Here is a 19,776-nt window from a genome sequence, read left to right as displayed (position 1 = left end):
ATGGTGAAGGTCCAATAATACTCATTTCAGAGTTAAGTGGGTTGAAAATGTTCCATCGGGGATGTCAGAATCCTATTATGCATTTTTTTTAACTCACCTATCATACTGTATTATGGCCTCAGCTTCAATCATTTTCATCAACAGGTATTTTGACATTTAAAGTCAGTGGGTATTTTCCTTGATCTTTTTACTATGTTCCAGGATGTTTGCACTTCGGTATCCTCTGTGACTGAGGCTCAGAAAGGCCACTAATGACTAACTAAGATTTAGATCGTATAAGACTTATTTCATTTACAGGGCCGTACAGGATATTAATATTGTTAATATTTCCTGCTGTTTTTTTTACTACTGGTGTGCAATTGTGGCTGTTTTCTGAACTCATGCTGCTATTGCAATGCACATTAATTCATGTCAGTGAGGTTTCAAATAAAGTCATGGAAGCATGTTTGATATTCAGCAACTCAACTCGACTGATCCATTATTGAAGGTTATCCCAAAACTTTTTTTTTTTTGAAGAAATCTTACTTAACCTCTGAAAATAGCTGTTTTTATTCAGCGTTTCTGATTGGTCTCGACAGCTCACTTGTGCAACGGGACATTCCACAAGCACCTGCAGGACCTGTACATCCCTCTGGTGGTGAGATACATTGATCTGATGGAGTCCTCCATCGCCCAGTCCATCCATCGTGGATTCGAACAAGAGACCTGGCAGTCTGTTAAGTAAGAGTCCTCCAAAGATGTTTGTGTGTGTGTGTGTGCTTGTCTATACTGCATCGTGGGGTCAAATTCTTGATAAAACACTATCCTCATGGGGACCTTATGTCTTCGTGGGGACCCTTTGCCAGTCCCCACAGGTTCAAACCTCAATTTGAGGATGAAGACTTTAAAATAACAAGGTGATTATAATTGGCTTTGGTAGTTTGGTTCAGAGTCCGGGTTAAGTTAAGGATGAGGTAAGGCTGGGGAAAGCATTATGGCAGTGAGAAACCTCACAATGTCCCCACATGGGATAGCAATACAAACGTGTGTGTGTGTGTGTGTGTGTGTGTGTGTGTGTGTGTGTGTGTGTGTGTGTGTGTGTGTGTGTGTGTGTGTGTGTGTGTGTGTGTGTGTGTGTGTGTGTGTGTGTGTGTGTGTGTGTGTGTGTGTGTGTGTGTGTGTGTGTGTGTGTGTGTGTGTGTGTTCACTTTTGAAGGCAATATATATATCTTTTCTTTTTCATTGCTCTTACCCGCGTGTCATTAAGTGTCATTCAGTCTGGAGGTTGCAACAACAATTATTATGTCCCAATGAAGCAAAGAGTTAGACGTTCCGTAATACTCACTGACAATGTTGTAACTTGGAATGCAAGTGAATTACGTTTTTTGTTTCCACGGCCAACATGACAGGTCGTTGACCAACAATCTAGCCAGCGTTCCTCTCCCCAAAGTCCCGAGCCTCCCTCTCTCGCTGCCGCAGATGCCGAGCTTCTCGGCACCCGCTTGGATGGGTCCACTGTGTGACAACACGTATGTATGACATGGAAGAGGCAACTGTGCTGTCAATTCTGAGGACTCGAGGTCTTGAGAGCTCATACATAATGAGATTTATCAAAGCAAGTTTATGCTCCTCATTCAAGAGGATTGGTGATTTCAAACATCAACAGAGATTGAGATTTGACATTGTGAACTAACCATGAAACTCTGGACTACAATGTACTCTTATATATATTTATAATGACCTCCGGTAACCTCTGCTGTGGTGCATCTCTTTCATTGCAAAATCCTGTAACTCCTCTGCATGAAAGCACATTACTCATTGTGTTGTTGTAGTGTGACATTGAGGAATCAGATGTGCATGGATCAGTGGTTGTGATGATTTTCTTGAGGTATTTGTTGACATGACATGATGGTTGCTGCCTGCATGAATTTGCTCTGAATTACTGTTGAGGTTTTGGCTATTGTGTTGTTCAGTGTTTTTTATATAGACTGTTGTAAACAAATAAATCCCATTTTGTTGTATTGCAGCCTGCAGGGAATAAATCTCCCGGACCTTTTGTAAGTAGTCTGACAAATCATCAATGAATAATAATTGGAAGCCTAAACATTTTCGTCTCATCAACCATGGCTTTGTTATGTAGAGTCATAACTGTGGAATAGTTACGAATGCGCTATCTCTCATGGCAATGAACTGTGAATTGTGACAGGAGCAGTGTTTGTCACTGACTGTTGAGGCAAAGCAGCTTATAAATACAATTCAACAAATGCTGTGGGTATTAGCACTTAAGGTTGTGTGTGCAAAGTTCCACATAGCTTATCATGTCAGCAGTCTAGAATTCTGCATTACCCTTGTGAGGAGAAAAATCTTCAATACTTTTTGGAGGAGGGTGTTGACACATGTTTATAGAGTTGTATCCGGTCTTGAATTCCACCCGTTGGTCAACCGAGAGTTCGCTCATGGTGATTGGATCCTTCATGTCAATGTTAAAGATGCCTCCCAGTGTCTCTTAAGAGTAGGTCACCACAGTTGAGGGCTGTGCATGGAAACCAGTTGTTACCTTTGGCTTCCAATGCAGCAAGCTTCCATTGCCACGATACACTGCTGTAAATGCAAAAGACACTGCTCCCCAATTGTGGCCACAATCTCCCAGTCACTCAGTTATGCCCTTACTTTAACTTTTCTTCATGTTTTTATCCTGAATTCATGGTATTACTTCGACCATTTAAGGAGTGCCAGAGGTTATGTAGTCCCAATGGTTGGTTTTTACTTAAGTTACTCAAGCTTGGATTACCTTACCAAACGTTACCAAACGTTTTGTCATTCACTGCTATGGCTTCACAATGACATTCTTCTTCACCTGCCTTGTTTTGTGACGGAGCTCTGTCATGCTACTGCCACCTGCTGTCCAATTGAGCTCATTGTATCAATGATATTTCAAATGCTACAATAGATATACAATACAATACAATACTCTACTATGCTGCTAAACATCCTAAATTTTAAAAGACATTCAATTAAAAATAATCTCTCTTAGTTTGGGCAAAAAAACACATTTAATAGCCATTGTTTCAAAAAGGGAAGCAACTCAACAAATAAAGAGCTAATTCTATTAATCAGGTCGAGTAACTCCCTAAAGGAGATTTTATTACTTCATGAAATAAAATGCGTTTTGTCTGATCAAATAAAATCATTTATCACTTGGTCTGTTTCAGACTATGAATCAGAACTGGCAGCAGCGATGGCCATGTTGAGGAGGGTGCATTGGGCGGGGTGGGGGGACTCAGGAGAATTGTTAAGGGTGCATTTCTTAAAAAGGCTCCTCACGCCGACTCCCACAGTCTTTCCCACAACATGGACCACGCTGTTCCACTACCTCACTTCACTTGGCCCTCCACGGCACAATAAAAAGAAAGCTGGCACTTCATTAGTTTGCACAGACGGGCGAGTGGGATTGTCCTATTCCCCTGGGGAGGAGTTCTGAGCGTGTTCAGAGAAGAGCACCACTAATTAGACATGAGGGGGATAGTCATTGGGCGATTAATTGCACTCCGGATTCAACACGTAGCGTTTATTCCTCTGCGCCACTTGTTAAGGTAACAGTCTTTTAAAGGCAAAGTGAGAAAAGTGGGAGAGTGAGTGGCGCTTATTTTAACCCTGGTGCCACTTTTTCGTCCTCTTCAGGTCAGCTGGCTTAGGGGTAGGAAGGGGTGGTCCGTTGGATGTCAGTGGCAAATATTTTCTAAGTTTAAGACTTTGCTGAACAATTATATGCTTTGCTTATTACAGTTCAATAGGACTATCTTTTTATAATCCTTGAAAGGTAGAGTTTATTTCAATCAAGCCAGTTAGTGGGTATTTCAGAGGGGAAATTGTTCCTATGATTGTATATCAATGACAAACAGACAGAACTACATTTATGAGTTGTGCTACAGGGAGGTCTTCATATGCGTGAGCTTTGAATTATGTGGCACCAGAATAGAAGTTAAAATGTTAGTGCAAGTGCTAGTGATCCTCAAGTATTCATTTGGAGGGACTAGAAAGGACAAGATTAGAAATGTGAAGACTGGAGAGAAAGTTAGGAAGCCAAACTCATGTGGTTGGGATGTGTGGAGAGGAGATGCAGGGAACATTTCAGATGAAGAATGTTAGAAATGGAAGTACCAGGTAAAAGAAGAAGAGGGAGACGGCCATTGTGGATCATGGATGTGATGAAGGAGGATGTTCAGTGGATAGGTGTGACCCGGAAGGATGCACATGATTGGCTAAGGTGGAGGAGGCTGAATGCCAAAATAAGTCATTTCATTCAGGGCTGAAAGATAGTTATGGAATCAATATCGGGATGTGAACCTTCAAGATGATGATATTGCTGAATCAACTCTGCGTCCCCATCTTGTCTTGTCTTGTGCATGTCACCGGGGCAAACGTCAGTTTTTCGTTTTCCCTTCAACTTATAGCTCAGCAACCAACCAAGGTCATTTCCTGCTTGCACATAATCTACAACTAAAGCCAGCCATTGGCAGACATCTGACTTCTTGCTTCAGTTTGTATCACATTTTAATTTAAATTTAATTGTTTTTTTTTCAATGATGTTATCACTAAAGCCGCAGTAATATAGTATTGAATCTTCTATCTTGTATTTTGTCCACGTCGTTCGGCCCTAATATCTTGTTTTTTTGTGGGCAGTTGTTGCTGTTATTTATAACATAGGATCAAGACACCTTGAGAAATGAATGTATAAAAACAACCATGAAGGTGAAGTATGTAAATCACTGACAACTGTGGGTACAGTATGTTATGTTTTCTCCATGGCCATTAGCATGTGTGTACAGTTTCAGCCAGGGTTATTATCATGTGACCACAGCCAATGACATTGTCGTTGCAGTAATGGCTCAGCTACGTCAGAGGATTTGTTCTGGAAGCTGGATGCCCTGCAGGTGTTTGTGATGGACCTCCACTGGCCTGAACCTGAATTTGCAAAACACTTGGAGCAAAGACTCAAACTGATGGCCAGTGACATGATGGAGGCTTGTGTCAAAAGGTCTGTGTGCAATGTTTTTTTGGACAATGCAGTCCATAAAATATCTATCTAAAATATGTCCACTTGCCTTTCAGAACCAAATCTGCATTTGATGCTAAAATGCAGAAAGCCAGTAAATCGACCGACTTCAGAGTGTCACTGTCAGTGTGCACCATGTTCAACGTATTGATGGACGCCAAGAAGCAGTGCTCCAAGCTCTGTGTCCTTGATACTGGCCAGGAGGTAACTTTCACTCATTGTTAGTATTTTTAGCTAATCTAACAACCAATAGTCGTTTGCTAACTTTTCTACCTGCCTTCAGGATGTCAAATCGTGTTGCTCATTTATTGTAATGAAAGCAGTGTTTAAAGCAATATTGTGTTCTCCTCTCAGTTGCAGAATTTTTTAGTGCAAGTTTCATTAGGGATGCCAGATCTGTGCTAAAAACTATAGCATTGTGGACTAAATAAAATGCAGTATGTCTATATCCGACACGCCTTCAACAGCAAGTGTAACTCCAGTATCTTTTCTAATTATTGGGGGATAATATTTTGCATAGCACATCTCTGTGGTTCACTTCTGACTCCACCTCACCATACAAGAAACCTGTTTCTCCTTGATGCTCCTTGAACACGCATCTGCTTTTGTATATTGTATTGAATTCCCGTCCAACTTTATGAGCTTTTCTGTTTTTGGACCATTAATAGTTGTTTATCATCTTCAATTGCTGGAAGCCTGTTGAGTGGCAACGTTTTAGTACCCGTGGTTTGCCATAGTGCAATGCTTTGGAGTCTACCTGGTTTACAATCCATTTAATTAACATAACATTGATCGATGGGCGTGATTGGGACCCCGGGGCCTTCATTTTCACAGGGGTTGCTTGAAAACCCTTGAAACTTCACTTTAAATCAGTCAATTCATTTATGAAAGTTAATCACCCTGAAACTCATCATATATTACGATTATGATACAGAATAAAGCTTGTTTATTTGTTGACAAATTCTAGGACTACAATAATGTAACGGTCATTAATAATACATTTATTTTCTATTATTTCTATTATGTATTTATTTAGTTATTTCCGTCATTGAATAGAAATTCACCCATCTGTTGTCCTCAGACATAATTTCAGTAATTGGATTTTGGTCAAAAGATTTCAGATAAAATGGGCGTCTCTGCCTTCCGCAATGTTGAATATATCTCTAACTTGAAGATGGTTTTCCTTTTTCCCTTTTACACACTGAACAGGTCAAACTGTCAGAATGTGACTATTTCCCAGCACAGAGAAAGTTCGGTGTTTTTGTGTTCACTTGAAACGGCCGAGCTCTCTTCACAAGCAGCTGAATGGACGGCCGTGAAGCCAATGTGAGGCGCTGGCCTTGGCGCTGTTGAGAGCAAAACCCTTCACTGCTGACAGTCCAAGCAGAGAGCTAAGCACACTGTTCTCTTAACCTTCAGCCACGTCTCCTCATCGACCTCCATCATCTCTGCTCAAAAACAGGCTGGTGCTGAATTATCAAACTTTATTTTAGAAATGCACAACATCGATCAAATTCAGTACATTTTCAGTCAGAATTTCAAAGATCATTGTAGGCAAGCGGAGACGTTAAATCTTTCCTGAAACGTTGTTTTCAGTTCATGTGTCCACTTTGGTTACACATAATTGGCAGCCGCTGTATTATTCAGTTTTAAATTCAAATAAACAAACTATCACGTAGCTCAATGATAAGCCGTGTTACGTATTCCCGAAGTTAAATTTCCAGATTTGCTTAAGAGTGTTCTGGTTCTTGACAAAATAGTAAAGGGCTGTTTCCATGTTTGACTTGTTGCGCTACTGTGCATTCAAGTGTGTTTGTTTCAGATGTGTTTGTGTCTTTGTTTTGTTGCTAGAGCATTACATGACATACATTGTGGCTTCAATATGCATGTCAACAAATCTCTTTAAATTTACCGCTCAAGTCTTGGTGACCCAAATAGATGTGGTATGAATAATCAACATTACCAGCATTTAAAGTAAGAAATCTTGACTCACATGCCTCCCCTGTATTCTCTTTTGTTGGGGCTTACCAAGTGAAGACTTTATATTTCATAGCCTTATAGAAACAGTCGGTGTACATGGGGTGCATTATGACTAAAATGTGGCTCTCTTCATTTCTTTTCCTAATGAATACATTTTTATGTCAAATGATGCTATAAAATTGAACAAGATCAAGTTGCTTGTTTGAATTAGCAGCCTACTGTAACAGCTAGGTTATTCTTTTAAACATTGGAATACTTTTACTTATTTTTCTTAAGTACCATATCTAGAGAATTGTGAACGCTAGGAACTGAGCAACTGTGGCAGAGGATGGCTGTCCCTGAGTGTTCTCTTCTCTAGCGTTTTAATTGATCATTCAACACTTAAAACACCAAATTCCCACCTCACATGTCCATGGATCTCCTGAAATATCTTTGAAAAAAACATTCTGACCTTGATGATAAGACAATATCTGCTTTTTTTCAGCTGCTATTTAATCAAAATGACTCTTTGAAAAAGGTTACCCTGCCACAGTTTGAAGCCTGGAGTTCTCTCAACCTTGGTTTCTTTTCATTTGTAAAATAACATCTACCTTCTATTTCGCTCATCAGCTCTTGGGAAATTTCAACAGCAAATACCATTTGGCACTTGCTTGCCATGTTTTTAAAGGGGCTTTTTCGTGTTTTGCAAGTTATCTACAGTGTTGGCAAGGTGAAACATCTCCTTAGTATATACTGCTGCATGATGTTCATCCATTTCCAATGATGACAAATATGGCGCCTCCTACACAAACCAACCCATTTCGCAGTTTGCCTGTTGATCTCATAACGCTATTTGCACTGATGTCACAAAAGGTGATTTAAGGAACTTGCAAAGAATCATGGGATCAATGACGCGCTGTAGTGGATGAGAAACCACGGCAACAGACTTCATAGAGGGACTTTTTAATTGTTGCTGACTATTGTGTTGAAAGATAGTGTTTTTTGCTGTGAGGCAGAGGAGCATGTATGTACCTATTTGTTACACTGGTTAAGACAGTAGCTGTAGCTGGACTGCCTCCCTATGTGGATAAGTTTACTGCATAACGGTTTAGGAATGACTTTCTGTGGTAACTTTGTAATTGATTGGAAGGCTTGTATTCAGTGGTTTCTGAAGAAAAAAAACAAACTTTGCTTTGAGCATGCCGCCTTTATATTTCAAGGTTGTATTCTTGTTCTTTTGAGTAAACACATACACAAGTAAACAACAACATGTAACTCTGGCAGCTTCTCTGGGGTTTGCTGTATCTGTATTTTTACTGGGATCCAAAGCGGTTTTGGGGATTCAGAAAATCTACAAGGATAAAGACTATAAAGGGAAGATGTTTGCTCTTAATGCACATAAAGCATGTTTAAATAAATGTGATAAATTTCATCTTGAACACCAGCCAGCATTACCACTTCCACTGATGTGACACTAGTACCTTATGAATGAATAAAAAAAAGAATATTGGTGAATGTATCATTCAAGTGTAAAATGAGAAATTTATTGATTATTTGTCTGACTGCACGTAAGTATAACATCTCTATTTTGCATTATGTTCCGTAAAACTAATAATTATTTTTTACCAACATTGTCTTTTTCAACAAGATTTCTTTTTAGTCATGCATTTGATCTACTTCAGTAGCATGATCCTTAAGATGTAATTCAGTTTTCCTCTGTGATATGTGAATGACAATCAGAACAGAACATCTTGTATATTCCTCTCAGTGTTTATGATTTGTCTGAAAAACTGCCTGTCATTGATGGACTGACTGTTTTCTGCATGGCATGTCTTTCTCCCTCATGTCCATGTTTCCTGCACGTCATTGTTTGATTCCCAGAGTGACAACCAGTGGGTAAGTCCCTTCACCCACCCACCCACCTTCACCCTTCGCCTTCTCCTCCCACCCCCCAAATACACAATTCTCACTTAGAATCATCAAGCCGATGAGGAAAAACAGGAGCTGCACCATTTTTATGACCCCATCCACCTCCACTTGCCATAATTTATCCGATGATGAGTAATACAACATGAACAGTGCACTTCTAATCTAATCATGTTGTGACTGAGAGGAACTATGGGTGACATGTTGTCGGATCCAAACTATTAGAAACACTTTTTTTTAATTAACCAGATGATCAAATCAAGTAGCTTAATCGGTTCATGTTGACAAGTCAAACACCAAGGAGTTGCTGCAGCTTTCTCATAAGTGTTGTGTGCAACCCACTCAAAGACTTGTTTGTCAAGTGTGTGATGATTTACTAAAGATGACTCCTGGAAGGAGAATTTCGTTTCGTTTTTCTAAGTGTTTGAGGGCGCTGTCTTGTAATGCACTACCAAGGTCAGCTTCATCTGCCTGTGGAGCCATTGACTAACAGAAGGCAGCCATTTCACAGACTTGTGGAGGGGAAAACACAAAATTAGGACTAGCAGCAGTGACCTCCTTGGACCTGCAATTTGTCAGCGATCTGTGTGCTTTGTTGATTGAAATTTTTAATTTGGGTGCTCTTTAGACGGCCACTGAATGGCCATTGTGGAGACATGAACTCCCCTGCTGCCACCTCCATTCACACCCAGCCCCGGCCTTTTTCTCCCGCACTCCCTGTGAGGGAAAAGGTGCCATGAATATGTTTTGAAGGAGGTGGGGGGGTGAACCAGACATGAAATGGCGGATTAATTGAATCTTGTGTGAGCCTTTGGTCCTCGCAGCTGGACCGGTGCTTTAGAGAAATACAAGGCTGCTCTAATTGTGGGGAGACGCACAAAAAGTATCCTTCAGATTCCTTCGCTTTTCCAGTGCGGATGGGAATGTTATTCAGCAGCATAATGGTCCTATTAGCTGCTTAACTCAGCCACGTTACACACATGGGAAGGTTCTTCACGCCTCCGTGTGTGTATGTGTGTGTGTGTTTGACAGCACAGTCTTGTCTACCAGGGGGGTAAAACGTCATGTGTGTCAGGTAATAATAATGTTATCTGTGTTTTATTCTTGGCACCCCTCCCCTCTCATGTCTCCCTCCCCTGCAGCAACAGTACCACTCCAAAATCGACGTTCTGATTGATGAGACCTTTAAAGAAATGATTTCTTCCCTTGTATCCAAGGTAAATGTTGATACCCCAATTGTATTTTTTGCTTCTCCTCATGATGCCTTTCACCAGCGGGCGCTAACGTGGTCTGGTGCCGTTTTTTATATGTTACAATATAACAGATGAAAGGAAAGTCATTGATTTGAATATTCTTTATCAATAATTTTTATAGTATTATAGTTGTCCTGATGCGGTTGTTTTGCCACTGTGAAGGTCCCAGCTTTGAGTTATTCTCTGGAGTTCAGATTCCATCGGCTTGACATTTTTTCACAACCAATTATATTCCAGAATGTATCTACAATTGAACTTGTTGCTAATATTTACATTTCAATATATTTCTTTCAGTGTTGTGAAATGTAATGTTATCTCATTTTAAACAAGAAACCGCGGTCCTCTTTCTTAGACTCAATTGTTTAATGGCAATTGAAAAGCTTTCTATTTTGGACTGATACTGTAAATAGAAAGTGACAGTGTTTAGGAGGTCATTCTTGTTTGAGTACATATGGAAGTACAAGTGTTGCTGCAACTGACACCTGCTGTTTTTGCTTGTTTTTGGACACAGTTGGCCTCAGTGTTGGACGGCGTTCTCTCCAAACTCTCCAGATATGATGAAGGAACGTTTTTCTCTTCAATTCTGTCATTTACTGTGAGTCACATCCTTCGTCAGTTCTGGCCACTAACTGTCACTTGATACTTCATAAACATGTCCGTTCCTTCTTTCTTCCTCCCTCCAACTCACCCCTTTTCTAACTCTCTTTCTTCCATTCACTGTCTTTTACCAATTTTTGTATTCTGTAATATGCATCTGTTTGGCTTCGTATAATCATTTTAATTTCGTCCTCTTCATATTGTCTCCTCTCTCTAAAAGGTCAAAGCAGCTGCCAAGTATGTGGAAGTCCCTGTGAGTTTCTCTACTATCATACCAGTCTTTTGTTCATCCTTTTTCGTGCTATTCTTGGTCCATATGTCATTGTGTCCTGCATTTTGGTTAAAATGTTGTTTGATCCTTTAATCTGTTTGTCTGAGAAGCAAGTCCATCACACTCAACAGTTGTTCACTTGTCATATTCAGTTTGGGCTTGGGAACGTGACTTTCACAGACCTACAGTAGCCGACTAGTCGTCCATCCTAATACTTTAAATTGCTTCTCATTTTGGTGGTTTAATGCTATCGGATTGCATCCTCTTCAATGTGACCTTTTTAACTAAGGTCAGGTGACTTCATATCCGTACTCAGTTGGAGCAGTTGACAACCAGTGAATGTCACTACTGAGTGCAAAAATCATTTCCCTGCAGTTGACTTTCATGGTTCCCTTTAGTTTTGACAACAGTACATTAAAGCTGCTTGGATGTGACACACAGTTGATCCCAACAATGTTTGTGACTGTAATCACAGCAAACGCAAATTAAAATGCAACATAATACCGTTGCATTGCCGTTGTAAATGCTTATCAGACTGTGCTAGCTGTGTGTACCAGATATGACATGTGTGATGACATGCAGGTTCAGTTTATGCCTTTACACTTGATGAATCCAAATTCTTCTGTGGACTCGTCTGTCTCACCACATGTCTTGGCAGAGTTGTTTTTTAAAGAGGGATTTTAGGGCAAGAACAAAAAATAAACAAATGAAAAGCTGTTTTTGTGACAACAGATGCACAGACAGATGTGTGGGAATATTGTCGACCACCTGAGACACCTGACAGCTCACAAACCTAATTTCGCCTCTTTAATCCTCCGCCCTTCTGCAGTTCGTCCCCTCTTTCCCATCGTACTCTCTGGTTCCCATCCTGACTTCCTGCTCAGCCCCCTTCTTGTATTCAGGAAATTATAATGTAACCGCTACCTAGCCGTTTTGGTCTTTTGTGTGGCCAGTAACCTGACACAGGTAAGCCTCTTACCAGGTGAGATGAAGAGAGGAGGCGAGGCCAAAGCCTCTGCACTGCCTTGCTCAAAGCTCTGCCCACTCAACCTTCTCACGGAACATTTTCTAGCGTCAACTGTTCCCAACTCAAGATTTGCTCTTTTTCTGGTCAACATTCATCTGTCAAAGCAAAGGTTGTGAAGCTGCGACGAATATCTGTATAAACTTTTACTCCTATACACTACATTCACGGCTGATATGGAGAAGTTTGGAGATAAGACGAGGGAGTTCAGAGGGTTTGGACACAACTGGGAACATGTTGAACTGAGAGTGTTAGAAATGGAATTACCAGGCAAAGAAGACAGTCTTTGAGATTCATGGATTTGATCAAGGAGGATATGCAGACGACAGTTGAGAGTAGGGAGGATGATGTGCAAACATTCACTTTTATTGATTTCTAGTTCTTGGCCACTAATGTCCCACCAGCTTGCTCAACTTAATGATGACCCAAATCAATATATTTTATTGATTGGTGAAGTTGGTGACATCATTCTTCCAAGGTTGCAAATAATGAGAGAAAGAATAATGTGAATAGATTGTTGGTAATCTATTAGATTATTTTTAAGGCATAAAGATACAAAGAATGCGGTCTATTCAAACAATAGTAAAGCTTATTAAAAGAATATTATGACAGGTGAATTGCAGAAAATAAGATTCTAATATTATGAATCGGTCTGATACCAGTACTACTCATACCATGGCCACCGATACCATTTCACGGCCATTTTTGAATGTCAATTTATGACAGTTATATAAAATTCGTGTTTGTAAAACTTGTGATCGTGTACCATGCACAAGAAAAACATAATATATGTGCAAAAAAGAAAATAAAAAGTAACTATGTTTAATGGCGGAAGTACTCAGTCACACTCAGTATCAGTAATGAAGAGCACTCAGATGCAAAATGCTCGTACACTACTTGTTTTACATATATATATGTATATATATATGTGTGTGTGTGTATATGTATATACATATGTATATATATGTATAGTTAAAATCATCAAATATGTGTAGTTAAAATCAATAGCAACAAACATCGTACTTCAAGGGTCAGATGAAAACAGCTAAAGAAACGGCATTTGTATGGCATCACTGCTGTTTGCAGATGTTTCCTCTCCGCTTCCTTCCCTCATCGCTAAATTTGTTGTCGATGCAGGCTGATGAGCAAGCAGACGTCCATTATCCAGCTTCACAAGAGATTTCCAATGTTTGGCTACACATGTAGAAGCAGTTAAGAGGGAGCGTGACAAGAGCGCAGAGCTGCTTGTATGTCTGCTCTACTTCACTCCTGTGTGCTGAGTCTTAATCCGGCTGGCTGGAATTGTGCCGGTGTCTCTCTTTTGACACAACGCTTTGTCTCACTGTCGGTGACGAGGAAGTGAGAGGTGAATGATTGAGAGTTAAGTGGTGGGAACAGTAGAAGTTAATTGACTGCGGGAGAAGCAATTTTGCTCTTCTGGAGGAAGAGTGTTTTTCTTCAACCTGCGTCTACATTTGATTTGAGTGTGACGGCCAATTACCGCTCTGTGGCGACCGCCGTGTCTTCGATTCCACTGGAGATCTTTTCCGGGACTTTTCAAAGTGAGAACTGGACAATGACATTGGAGGCCGTTGTGAAATAAATCTGCATTAATGCCAGCGTGACCCGAAAGTGTCTGCTGGACACGTTCAGTGATGTGACAAGCCCGGAAACAAAACACCAGGTTCATTGTCCTCCAGATTTCTGAACATTATCAGACAGTGATGGAAAGTCAGACTCACCTCTTCTCCCACACCGAAGGATTATGGGGTTCCTGACATATCTGTCAATCACTGTGCCAAGGCCCCCCCTCCACCATCCCTCCGCTTGGCTGTTTAGAGAGCCTCATTGTCACAACACCCCTCTTTTTCTGTGCACATACACACGGACAGCAGAGCCCCCTGCAGCAAGATGACCCCACTTTAACCTCTGGTATCTACAAATTTACTTGTCCAGCAGTCCAACTGAATTACAGTTGACTGAGCTCCGTCTGTCACTCGCTGTTACACGTCGAAGTAACTGCTGCAGCCCAGTGCATCAGAGCATTCACACAACTACACAACTAAGATTTCAAATGCTCGTGGGGAAATATATGTTTGCTACTCCTTATTCATGCTCATTTTCTAGGTCTTCTATTCTTTCATCGTCTGTTCTTATATATTATATCTGTCGTTGGAGTTGACCATTTTACATCTCAACCAGTCATCTTGTCTTCTTTTCCACTCATCTGTAATCACCACCAATTTCATCTCAATGACCCAGCTTCATCTCTACTCCTCTCCACTTTAATTCACTCATCATCATGGATACCCCTCCTTCCATCGCACCCCTTCATCAGCGCTCTTTTTTTCCAACTTCATTTCTTTGAGATTTCGCATGTCTTGCATTGTCTGCACTCATTTTCTCACCCTGTCTTCATTTACACTCATCTTATCTTCTATTTCTTATTTTATCTTATTGTAACCATATCATAATTTCTACGCACCTTTCCTCTTCTTTTGCCATAACTTTTTTTTTTATCTTCTATCATATTATCACAATTTTCATCACTCATTTTCTATCCATCAACCTCTATTTGAGGTTCAGATGTTCCTATCTATCTTGATGTCATGTCAAGTTTCGCAACTTTTTTCCCACATTTTCTGCGCTTTGCCATCAATCCATATCAACATCTTTGAATTATTATAGATTTTAAGAGATCGCGGGACCAACAATCTGCAGATTACCTCCCTCATAAGTGTTTTACATGGGCACTTGAACACTTTCTTTTTAGGGATCTTATTTATCCCTCATCATGGTGTGCTGTCTGCTGTTTTGTGTATGAAACACTTCTGGTTTGGTCCCTAATTTGTTCCTCAGTTTAGCCTATAGTATGGCCAAATGGATCGTGATTTTCTCAGGACTGGCATCCTTGGTTGTTGCATGGGGGACTTGACATCCCTCGCTCACCAGCGTTGGAGCAGAACAACAACCCCTCAGGGGCCAGCTCAGAGAAAACGGGTGCGAGAGATGTCAAAGCAATTACAATAAGCATTACAGTTGTAATCTCCCCTGACAACACGGAGTGTGAATGAACAAGCCACTACCCACTTCTCCCTGCTCCGGCCTCTCGCCGCCGCAGAAGCCGCTGCTTCCAGGCGGATAATGTTTTCTCTGGTGTAACGGCTCAAGCACCACCAGGGCACATGAGTTCCTCCCCTGCTTTTAGCAGGTAGCTGCAGGTGATTCTGAATGTTGGCTTGCATTTTAGTGCAATTTAAACTCCGACTTTGTGTTTGAAAGTGGTTTATTCTCAGCCTCAATCTGTAACCTACATGTCCTGTTTTTTATACAGGATGCCGGAGTCCTTGCTGTAGTTTGTCTTGCAGTTTTTAACCTTTAATTTATTAGAATAAGGGTCTAATCAGGTCTTACGTCTAGATGCTATATAGTGGACATAAACATCCCTCTGTAGTGGAGACAATGTACTCAATACCACATTGTTTTTTTGGTTTTATAAAGAGCTACGGCCACGGTGGTTAGTGGGAGCACTTCTGCCTAAACATGAATGCCATTTGAATGCCACCTATGATCCTCATTTCACTGCAAGTCCTTCTTGATCAGGCCGAATCTGTCCTGTACATATCACAGTCTAGTTAGTTGCCGCCGCATGTGATTTAAGCTTGAACAACAGTGTGATCAGTACTTGATGCTCAAGGTGACATGGACCTTTTTGTGTTTCACAGAAACCAGGGATGGATTTGGCAGACACCTACATCACCTTCGTCCGACAGAATCAGGACATCCTCAGAGATCGGGTCAATGATGAGCTCTACATTGAGACTGTGTTTGATGTGAGTGCTGATTTATCCTCCCGGGGGATTTTAAATGTCTGGTGTCTGAGAAGTGTAGTTCTTCAGTTAGGTCAGTAAGACTTTGGGGAGCGATTCTGATTTGTGTGCATTGTCAACCTTCTTTACAATATTATTTCAATATGGTAAAAGGTGACTTTTATGTTACACAACTTTCTTCCATTAGATACTGCTTTTATAAACAAAGGTTTCATGCAAGTTTGCATCCTGCAGTTGCGTTTATGCCCGAGAACCTGCTCACCGTAGGCTCACCGTGGATGAGCAACAGGATGCACATATAAAATGAAATTATTTGTTTATTCCAAACCTGGTTTCATTGAGGATGATGAACTCGAGTCAGATCAAGTATGTGACTACAGAAGTATAATGCCAGCCACACATATTGCAGATGTGTGAACCGTGCACTTATTAAGTTTGCTTGACCGCCTGTTGCAGCTTGTCCACGGTGGTGACCGCTCTATCTCAGTCTCAGTACGTCCTGATGGGCATTGTTGCCAGCAACCAGAGAAGTCATGTGCTGACTCTAGTGATGTATAAATAATTTGGAGTGGAGCACTTTTGAAGAGGTGAAAGACAGCCTTGTGGCTTCTCCTGCATCTAATTGTTCGAATACTATTTCATTCAATGAATTTAGCGCGACAGTGAACTGTATTTCAGTTTGAGGTTCTAGAATATCAGGTACAGTAGTCACAAGACTCAAAGTGGAGCCACTGCTTCTCCACTTTGAAAGCACTCACTTTGTTTGAACATGTAATGAGGACATCACCTGGGCTTTTTGGTATAATGGTTTTCTTCTCACATCCAGCCAGGAGTTGCACTCTGTAATAGTACTATTATTCCCTTAGTCCTTGGTAAATCCTTCATTCATGGGTAGCCATTTATTTTTGTTATTCCTCGTAATTGGAATGTATTCATTTTTAAAGTTTTGTTTACATTAATAGCTGTTCACACATTTTTTTAAGCGTGTTTTTCTGAAGATCATGAAAAAAACGACTCACGCTCTCCTAATCGAGTAATAACTTATCAATATTAAATTCTCTCTCTCTGTACACTATATGAAATGTTCAATTCTCAAGCAGTCCTTTATTGATCGTTTTCATTAGGTGCTGTTTCTAGGTTCTAAGTTATAGAAATGCTCATAAGAACTGTGTAATTACACATTATACAGTCCACACTCTGTGTGACTTGCATGCGCCACACCTCTTAAACTGTACAAAATGTCAATGTTTTAATGCGAGGAAAACTGAGTCTCTAAAAGGTGCACATGTCTCCATTCTTCCGGGGCAGGACTCAACACTCCACAGCGCTCATGAGAAGAAGACTTAAGGAATGCTCAGGCAGCCTGCCTGTCGTCCTCCATTTATTGTATGGTCGATATCAAAAAGCTGCTCATGAATCAAATTCGTCCACTGAAATACTGAACGTGTTTCTGACACACTCAAATGCGCTCAAATGGCCCCTTACTGCCTCCTAAGAAAACCCTACATTTCACCTCGAATCTTTTGGAAATGAAACAATAAAGGAGTTTCAATGCAACAAGCTCTATTGTGCTAAACACATGTGTGTTTTCTGTTGGTTCTTTTAAAGATTGAGAACAGCTCCAGTTCTCTTTACGCTTAACCACCAACCGCTTCTGTTGACCTGTTTATCACTTAGGAACCACTGAAAGCTGCCGTCTCTCCCTGTGGGAGTCAGCACCAACATCCCTCTGTCTCCGAAACACTGTCCATTTTCTTTACCCTCCTGTCTCCTCTCAGGATTCAGACTTATAGGAATAACTTTGCGGTGAGTTGCCTGAGCTCGCCGACGTGGTACTTTGCGGTAGACATGGTCGCTCAAACATTTGTCCACATTAGCAGCACGACATCACAGAGATGTATTTCTGCCGCCCGCTGTGTCCTCCGAGGGCTGCAAGTGTGTGTATGTGTGAAAGCCTCTGTACGTGTGTATTTTTCGTGGGGAAAATGAGTCTAATGGAGCTCAGAAGCACCTAGTCATGCGCAAGGGAGGAGGTGATGATGAGGCCTCGAAGTGTCTTCACTCCGCTTTCCAGCACACACACTTGTACTCTGTGTGCAGAAAATTAACTGGTACAGCTGCTTCAGGCACCCCGCACTCCGTATCGCGGATATGCAATTGTCTTGTTTTCCTGCATCTAAGAGGGCCGAGACAAATTCATTTAGCGCCTCTTCTTTAAACTGAAGGTTCGAAAGCACTCGCCAAAATAAAGACGGAGGAGAAATATTGAGTTAAAGCGAGCAATAAAGCCAGGCGGAGACGTGCCGCAGCCACTGATGCGTTCATGATCCACACGAGTGTCCGTTTATTTGTTTTCTCTCCGATCTCAGCGGGTGACGGCTGTGTTTCCAGCAACTCCGTCCTCTTTATATCAGGAGATGAATCATCTTGTTGAAGCAGCGGAAATACTTTAAGCTAAATATCCAACACTGACGTGACCTTGCACATGCAATATCATAATGAAGAACATTCTCTTTGAATGTATAAAACTATATATATATATATATATATATATATATATATATATATATATATATATAGTGAATGTTTCTTTTTCAATCAATATGAAGGTAGCATTTGTTTATAATACAAAATGTTACTTTTTTTAATCTTGCTGATATTTCAAGACAAAAGGTTTCCCTTCTGAACTTGAAGCTAAAATTTGATTTTAAGAACTATTTGATAATTACAAAATGCCAAAAAAAAAAAAAAAAACTGAAATGTCATCATGTATTTCACTAATCTTGATGAATCTCATTTTAGTATTTGGAGTGATCAAACTTTAGTTCTGTTAAATCCCGTACCCATGAGATTAAAGACCAGGGTGGAAGTGTTCCGGTGACTCTTCTCATTCTTTCATTGGTGGTTTATCTGTTATTTGGATCAAGTAATTATTTTTGGCCGTAATTCATTAATTGAACATATAGTTATGCGTTGAAATGTCATTAAAAATCTAGTTTCAGCGAGCAGTGCACTTGTACTTGTTTGAGCCTCAGTCTAAATCCTGCACTTCTGGCCATTTTTCCTCCGCTGCCAAGGCAAGAATATGTGTGATTTGTGTAAATGACATCAATACTGTGACAGCAGCGGGGGTCCGCCTCCCAATTCATCACGCCACTATTGTTTCTGACAGGAACCCAGACCTCCCTGCTCCGACACATATTCTCTCCATCTGCTTCCACTCTCGTCCTCTAATCTGCTCAATTAAGGCAACAAATTCAAACTGGTTTTCAGCGATGACTAACGTGGCTCGCGTGTTGCCCGTCAGGCAGCTGATTATCGGTCTGCGAGACTTGTTAGAGAGGGAGGGGGCCTGAGGGAGGCGAGGGGGTGCGCGCCACTCAAGTAGATCCGAAGAAAGTGTCTAAAGGGCAACAGAGCCCCAAAACATATTCTGACCAAAAAAAATGGTTTAAGCTCCAGCCCTGGTCATTTTCTTCCCTTCTGAAAATGAGACAATTTGGGAAGGCCTCCAAGTGCCCAGTCCCCAGCACACCTGCCTTGAACCATCCCTCTGGAGGTGACAGAGCCACGCCTTTTCGACGGTGTCCCAGAGACTGAAGTCCAGCCATAACATATAATATGCATATGCAAGTTCTTGAATGACTCTAAACCAGTTCTCACCTCGTACCTGTTTATCGTGGTAGACGCTACCTGGACAATTTGGCTCTTCAGGTTCACTGGAACACTCAAACCCCTCAGGGTCCTCCAAAATGTAAATCAAGAAAGGCACTGGGACAGCACATACCGCCAGTGAGCCTTTCATTTTCTCATTGTTTTACATGTATTTTAAATATTATATTTTTATTTATTATATATGGATGAATGAGCAAATCTTCACT

The 19,776-nt window shown here is 40.9% G+C and overlaps 1 protein-coding gene across 6 annotated transcripts in view; it reads left to right on the top strand.

The window, feature by feature from the left end:
* The window catches only part of cadps2 (Ca++-dependent secretion activator 2), a 117,498-nt gene that overhangs the window by 91,468 nt on the left and 6,254 nt on the right, over window positions 1-19,776 (top strand). Inside the window, exons 19-28 of one of the 6 annotated variants that reach the window (XM_053884979.1) lie at window positions 579-720; window positions 1,389-1,508; window positions 2,007-2,036; window positions 4,862-5,017; window positions 5,092-5,239; window positions 8,876-8,890; window positions 10,063-10,137; window positions 10,685-10,768; window positions 10,991-11,023; window positions 15,791-15,898. In XM_053884979.1, the coding sequence (XP_053740954.1) occupies window positions 579-720; window positions 1,389-1,508; window positions 2,007-2,036; window positions 4,862-5,017; window positions 5,092-5,239; window positions 8,876-8,890; window positions 10,063-10,137; window positions 10,685-10,768; window positions 10,991-11,023; window positions 15,791-15,898 (911 nt within the window). The remainder of the gene's footprint in view (window positions 1-578; window positions 721-1,388; window positions 1,509-2,006; window positions 2,037-4,861; window positions 5,018-5,091; window positions 5,240-8,875; window positions 8,891-10,062; window positions 10,138-10,684; window positions 10,769-10,990; window positions 11,024-15,790; window positions 15,899-19,776) is intronic. The other 5 variants (XM_053884981.1, XM_053884980.1, XM_053884983.1 and 2 more) reach the window with 5 other exon arrangements.

Source organism: Synchiropus splendidus, chromosome 14, assembly GCF_027744825.2.
Source record: "Synchiropus splendidus isolate RoL2022-P1 chromosome 14, RoL_Sspl_1.0, whole genome shotgun sequence".
Classification (NCBI taxonomy): Eukaryota; Metazoa; Chordata; class Actinopteri; order Syngnathiformes; family Callionymidae; genus Synchiropus; species Synchiropus splendidus.
The sequence above is the reverse complement of the archived record's forward strand: the minus strand, read 5'-3'. Positions and strand labels throughout refer to the sequence as shown.